Source organism: Eschscholzia californica, unplaced genomic scaffold, assembly GCF_041429995.1.
Source record: "Eschscholzia californica isolate CP2 unplaced genomic scaffold, dmEscCali1.0.p SCAF_3, whole genome shotgun sequence".
Lineage (NCBI taxonomy): Eukaryota > Viridiplantae > Streptophyta > Magnoliopsida > Ranunculales > Papaveraceae > Eschscholzia > Eschscholzia californica.
In genome coordinates, this window is record NW_028238420.1 from 59,775,166 (window position 1) to 59,782,355 (window position 7,190).

The 7,190-nt window shown below is 37.3% G+C and overlaps 1 protein-coding gene across 1 annotated transcript; it reads right to left on the minus strand.

The window, feature by feature from the left end:
* Window positions 1-372: 372 nt before the first annotated feature.
* Window positions 373-5,688, minus strand: LOC147552619 (P-loop containing nucleoside triphosphate hydrolases superfamily protein). Its single transcript, XM_086669810.1, has 9 exons — window positions 5,591-5,688; window positions 4,187-4,796; window positions 3,687-3,811; window positions 2,400-2,550; window positions 1,925-2,035; window positions 1,654-1,792; window positions 1,315-1,430; window positions 1,061-1,231; window positions 373-650 (listed from the first exon to the last, which is right to left on the minus strand). The coding sequence occupies exons 2-9, from the start codon at window positions 4,445-4,447 to the stop codon at window positions 624-626; spliced, it is 1,101 nt and encodes a 366-aa protein (XP_086525936.1). The 5' UTR covers window positions 4,448-4,796; window positions 5,591-5,688; the 3' UTR covers window positions 373-623.
* Window positions 5,689-7,190: the final 1,502 nt, after the last annotated feature.

The following is a 7,190-nucleotide window of genomic DNA, read 5'->3' on the forward strand; positions in this document are numbered from 1 at the left end:
CAACTAAACCTCTAAATTGTTTTGTTGTTTAAGTATGAATAGTTTTGTTGTTTAAATAATGAAATACAAGAGTAAAACAAAAAAAAGATCTCCCATTACTAGATAATGCTTGTATACGACTCATTTTCATTATATTTTAATCATAAACCCGGAATATAAAACCACATAACGTTAAAGAAAATAACCCCTGCTTAGTCTTACATTGTAACGGGTGTGTATTTCGAACTTGGGTTCTATTTGTATCATAGAATGTGTAACCTCCATGTGGAAGTATTATCCGATTTTATAGTAACCCTAATCATGTCCTGGTTATAGCGTTCAAAGATCAAAATTTCAAAGCAGCAGAATTCAAAGAAATTTAACAAGACAAAGTTTAAGCAATTGTGAGCAATCTTCATTTCAGTTCTCTTGAAATACCAAAAGAAAAATTGATGTACAACACGAATTGTTAACTTCATAAACTAGAAAATATAATGATCTCGAAATGATGGATTAACAAACTCTAATATCTGTCCACGAAAGAACCCTAGTGAGAAAGAACCTAAGGCTTACGATATGTAAATGAGTTTACTCAACAAATAACTGGTGTCCGGACATGAAGGATAGGTTTTCTCGCCAGAACTTCAAGAACCCCATGAGAGCAAGGATGACTGCAAAGACGAAATAAGTAAATCATTACTCAGTGCAAGAAAATTGCAAGTCAAAACGATCATTCATTGTATACTAAGATAGGTGTTCGAGGCACCTAGAGGTCAAGGGTTCGAGGCACACGCTGAACAATTCAAAAAAAAAAAAGATAGAAGGTGTTGACGCGAGTCTTGCCCTATATGTTCATGTATATATATTTAACGCTAAAATGATTTTAGGTTGCATGGTTCGTACTTCGTATCAGTTTAGACCACTTCCTTTTATATTTAAGTTACCTTCATCCTTCGGATTATATTATATTATGTGAGTGGTAATTGGTAACCCGATTTGTGCAGTTACCTATTTGTAAAAGCTAATAGATGATTGGCAAAGAAACAGGAGACTGTGAGTAGTGATAGAGAAAGAAACAAACCTTTTGTTTCCCTTTTCTAGTTTTCTCTAGCTCCTCTTCTGCTTCCTTAAGTTGCTGCTTAAGCATTGATATTCTCTTCTCCAGATCTTCTACTGTGCCCTTGCTGAACGAGGGTTTGTATGGTGTCACAAAATGACGTGAAAAATCTGTCAAAGCTTGAACTCCACAAACCTGTGAAACCCCAATTCAAGTTGGTGCAAGATAAAAAAAAATGAAGAGTCTGGGCTTGGTTAAGAACTAGATTGAAACTCTACCTCTTCTTCAAGAAGTGGCAACTTAGTGATGTTGAAATCATCATACAACATGTAGAACTGATTAAGATACTTCTGTTGCATTTTCATGCGTGCTTTGAGCAATTTGGATTCAACACCTACAAGATAAACGGCTTGTTTAATCAAATTAAGTGAACAGAGTTCTAAAATGAAAAATGGGCTTAGTGGTGTAGTCCTAAAAGCTAGGAGCTGGGGGTTTAAGCCCGTGTGACCATCCTGGTTACCTCCATGGCCGAGATAGTCGCCATGGGTCATCATCATCAGTAAAGAGATTAGTATCCCGAACCAGTATCTAAGATGGGTCAGTTGCGGTAGACAAACCTTCTTCGTCATAAAGTACTTGATTGATGATGATATTGTGAGTGTCAATCTCAAACTTGGTGAGTTCTTGTACCAGCCTTTCTGTCTCGTAGAGGGAGAGGAATTCAGGAATGCAAACACAAATGAAGGTAGTCAAATCCTGTTCAAAAACACGAAGGAGCTTGTCAATAAGGACTTCTACATATGAAAACGGTTCAAACTCACTCACATAAGTTAAATTATTGAAACAAGCTTAATTGACCAATAGTGACTTCGGTATGTGAGGTCATACCGGATCCTTGAATTGTTTATTGACTTGCTCAATTACTTCTTTCATACCCTCAAGCTTCCCTAGGATTGCATCCTCACCAAATTCTTCACCAAGTCCAAAAAGACGAGTCATCTGTAATGAAAATTTATAAACACCTCTTAGTTGCCTTGACTAATTACAAAAATAAGAAGCCAGAGATTTACTGTGACAACATGAAAGGCGATGGCTAAAAACAAACAAATTTGAAAATTAAGTAGTAGCTAATGCCGAGTGACTGTTTAGCTAGTGGATACAACACAATCCTGATTCCTGATACTTGGCTCCTAAACGACATCTAGATGTGTTTATCTCTCATCTGTTTGCATCTAGACGTTTAATTGTGGATTCATCTAATTCCTAAGCACCAAGCAATACAATCTCAAATGCAGACCTTTTAAAGTCCAGCCAATTGACAGGTAAAATATAAGAAAAATAAGAGAAAATATTCAAGAGATACCTGACTAATTAGGCCACCAAATTTATTTTTCAAGCTCATCATTTTTTCCAACCCCTTCTCCAATGTTGATGGAAATTGAAGTAACCTCAGAGTATGGCCAGTTGGAGCTGTATCAAACACTATAACAGAATAATCCATTGTTTGCACTAATCTGCGAAAAGTAAGTGCCAAAACAAACTGATCAACAAGTGACATCAAAGATATGTAGGATGTAAGCAATGATATCACAAAATATAATATTGGCATGATAAAGGGAAACATTAATTTTAGAAGCTCAAAATGTTCCAAGTATTAGAAGGAAAAGTGTCGAACATATGCATTGGGAGTGTGAAAATAGTGGAAAAGAGTAACGCACAAGCAAGCATTCTTATGTACTCATACGCCACGTCTCACCCCGCCAGTGACACACCAAACTAGTCCACGAGTATCAGCAAACCATGTGTGGATAATCAGACCACAGCAAAGAGATTGACCGAGGTGTTGTTTGTTTTTTCCAAGTCTCAATATGAGTTACATGTATAGTTCGAGTATTTGCATGTGTTTACTTCTCTAGCGAATTCATACCTTAAAACATCCCTTATTTATCTTAGACTGCCTTATAAGTAGAAAACACATGCATTGGATACTAATACTTGTTTCAACTTTCAAGATTTAAAAATAAAAGCATACAAAACAAGTACAATTACGCATAAAATTAATCCATACAGATTTCGAAAGAAAAAAAACGGCACCAAAGTTTACTATAATAATAGCGAGACAACATGGACCAGTATCAATGCTACCACTAGTAATGAGACCACACGGCTAGCCTCCACCCTTTTCATTCATATGCTATAAGAGAGGGAAGTCAGGAGGCTAATCCAATTCTGGAAAGGTGAAGGATCATGTAGAAGACTAGGACACGACAGAGGTCTAAAATCTTGATAAAATGGTAAAGGATGATGAAGTCTTCAAAGTTCAAACACATGTCATGTCACAAAACTTTACTCTTCTCCTCCAATAATTGTATCATTCCCATGTTTCATGAGATCAATTAATATCAAGTTCAATGATTGTTTGAGATATCATTTTCTTAAATGTGGGTAAACTGGACCGTCAAGGTTAATCTTTCCTTTCATGTTACCGTTATTAATCTTTCCATTCAACCATAACAAATCTTGCTAGTCATGCTCATGTTCTAGGGGAAGAAAAAAGTCGTTTTATTTTACTTCCAACATTCTTCACAAAAGTAACGCCCTGTACGACAGATGAAAAAATGATATATATAGAGAAAAAGTGAGTACTTACTTGAGCATCTCGGCGAAGCTCATAGCTTCATCAATTCCAGGTATTGCATTTGTTAACTCAGAAACAAAGCTATCCATGCCTTCGGCATTCGGCAAATCATCATGCTCGACATTAGGATCTACCTCCTGCAGTAACAAGTATTCACATTACAATCCAAACCATTTTTCCAAATCAATATCCATTATAAGAAAAACTCTCATAAACACGCACAAATTAGAGAAAATACACCAGAGACTCAACAAACAGATACCAATTTCATGTTCTGTTTATTCATAAACCATGAGAATCAACCCATTAAAACATATAAAGCATACATCAAGGAGATGGGTCTTGACAAAAAAAAAAAGAAAAGAAAATGCCAAAAGTGGAAAATAAAACACAAAGAAAATTCCAATAAACCATGATCTAAATTCCAATTAGGAATGAAACTAAAATCTAGAGTAAATATGTTTCTACTAAATACATATTGAGTAGAGAAGAAAGTGATGAGAAGATAGTACCATAGCGAAGAGATTAGTGAATCCATTAACCAAGGTAGGAGTTTTAGTAAATCTCTGTTGAAACGCATCACTTAGATTATGAGCAGGGTCAGTGGATATGATAAGAACAGAAGATCTAACCCTAGATAAAAGGATTGAGATAATTGAACTGCATGTTGTTTTCCCAACTCCTCCTTTCCCACCAACAAAAACCCATTTCAGAGACTCTTGTTCTAATATATTTTGCACCGTTCCTTCTGGTATTTCTTGATTCGTCGCCATTAACAATCAAGAGATTTATATATATATATATAGAGAGAGAGAGAATATCTATTTTGATCACAAAAGTTTTATTAGAATTGAACCCGGGAACTAATTAAAGGGTAAATTGGAGTAACTTATTGAAGAAGCAATTGAACAATTGCTGATAGTTATAGAGAGAGAGAGGGGAAGCTTCGATCTTGGGTAACCAAACTGTGAAAGAAGAAAAGAACCGCGCAAGATAAGTATTCTGTGCTAAAGTGCTCCGCTAGGTCGCAAAACTGTAGGCGCGTGTCGCACGAGTAAACAGAGTTATGGAGTTTCGCTTACCCTGGCTGTGTACTCGACCAACCACATTGATTTCTCGGTTCTAGGTAGGGGTGGGAATCGGTCCGGACGGGCGGGAAACGGACACTAACTCAACCGGTCCGGGCGGAACGGACACGAGTCCTAAGTGTCCACTCGGACATCCGGACAAAACGGATGGACATTTCGGATTTTTCTCTAACAAAGTGCCCGTCCGTGACCGTTTTGATAGTCGGGCAAACGGGGTATCGGTCGGGCGGACACCGGTCACTAATGAACAAATAAAGAAACTTTTATTCGAAATTTAAAATGTTTAGTCGCTAAATACAACTTTCTAAAACTCCCACTTCACAATTCTAAAAAGTAAATGAATTCAAAATCGCAAGATAAGCATTGAGATTTCTCATGGATTACGATCGGTTTCTATGCTTCTTCTCATGGATTACGACCGGTTTATTATGGATTCTCGGGTTATTGATGAGATACTGAGATTTTGGAGGAGATAGAGATTAGAGAAGTAGAATGACGAAGACAAAATTAAGAAAAGTGATTTCTAGGGCTATTTATTTTTACTCTTGAAATCTAATACTAACTCTACAAATCTAAAGGCTTAAAATCAATCATATAGGCGGGCGGGTATAACGGGTATGATAAACGGACGGGTGTGGACGGGTTCTGTCGGGCGGACGATATAAGCGGGCGGACTAGGTCGGAACACCAGGTAAAGACCTATGCCCGCGTCCGTCCGCTTAAGATCTTTCGGTCGGGCGGGTACGGACCGATTCGGGCATCGGACGGCGGACCCTTCGGACTCGGACGGTCGTGGGCGGATTCCGAGTTTCCGGACCAAAATCCCACCCCTAGTTCTAGGTAGCCTGATTTCTCTCAATGATTCCGGTTCTTAGTGGTTTGGAGGATCCCATATCTCTATAAGATACTGGATATGAACTAGAACCAACAACTTAGTGAGTAGTCTAAGTGTCGTTTAACAACCAAAAGTAGAAATTCTTTTGTTTGTATTAGAAGTTCTTTTGCTTCAAAAAAGTAAAAAATTGTCAGAAGTATGTTTGACGAAAATGTTCTTATAAGTAAAAAAGTCAAAAAGTTAGTTAGGTAATGTTTTACTTTTCTATTTTCTTTTTCTCCAAAAGATATATGATTTCAATTAAATTTATTTATGATTTTCATGATTACTCTTTTGGAAGAGGTGGTGGTGATATTGGTGATAGTGGTGGAACCTTTGAGATATGGTGACGTAAGCGGTGTCGGTTATGATGTGATTGAGGTGTAGTGGTGGTGGTACGGTGGTAGGGATATGATGGTGGTGGAAGTATGATGGTGGTGGTGGAGGTATAGGATGGTGGTGGTGGATGTATGGGGGTGGTGTTGGCGGAGGCACGACGGTGGTGGAGGTATGGTGGTGGTGAATGTACGGTGGGGGTATGGGATAGTGGTGGTGGATGTATAATGGTGGCGACAGTGGAGGTATGGTGGTGGTGTAGGTACGATGGTGGTACTGGTGGTTGAGATGCAAATGGTGGTAGTGATGGTTGAGATACAGTGGTGGTTGGTGATGGTGGTGGAGCGTAAATAAACAAAGAATTTTTTTTGGTAAGTAAGATTCGTGCATATGTTGAAGAAAAGTTGCTTAACTTTAAAATCAATAGCTGAAAATGTAAAATTTAACATAAAGTCGAATTTTAGCTGAAGTAAAATCAGAAATTTTCACGTTACCAAACTAATTTTTTTACTTATCTACTCCGGAAACCGAATCCGGGACTTTCAGAGTTTTGGAATTTATATCACCACCATTATCAACCACTTGGACAACCAAGTGCTGACTTTTCTTGAATTATTCATGGAAAAATATGAAAATCTGAGGTCGATTTCATTATTCACGTAATTTATGATGTAAATAAAGTAAATATGGTGTTGTTATCTTTTAGAGTCTCTTTATGGTGCAATTAAATATCCTAAGTTTTGGTATTGTGACAATTTATGTATTTATCCAATTCTCGTGTTGTATCTTGATGTTGTATCTTCGTGATGTATCAATGCCGAAAACAGTCCAGCTAGATCGATGACCAAACCTTCCCTAACCAACATATTTGTTGAATTCTAAAGTAGCTAAGAAATTAGTTCAATGCCTAGGCAAGACCAACAAAGGGGTTAGGATTCGGCCTTGAGGGTTTTCCTGACTCGACTGTTAAACAAAAGAACGGTCGTGTGAACCTACCTCCCTAGAAGAACTTTTGAAGGTCTATTCTGGTGTGTATCATTTCTAATTAGGAAGCTCTCATCTTCAGAGGGGTGACTTGTCTTTCTCTTCTTTCCTTGTTATCATAGTAACGTTCTTTTATTTGGTGAAAAAAGCTTATATATACTTCTAAATAAATAAATAAATAAATAAATAATGTAGATTTAACTTGAACATAGAAGCCCATTTGAGAAAATTATA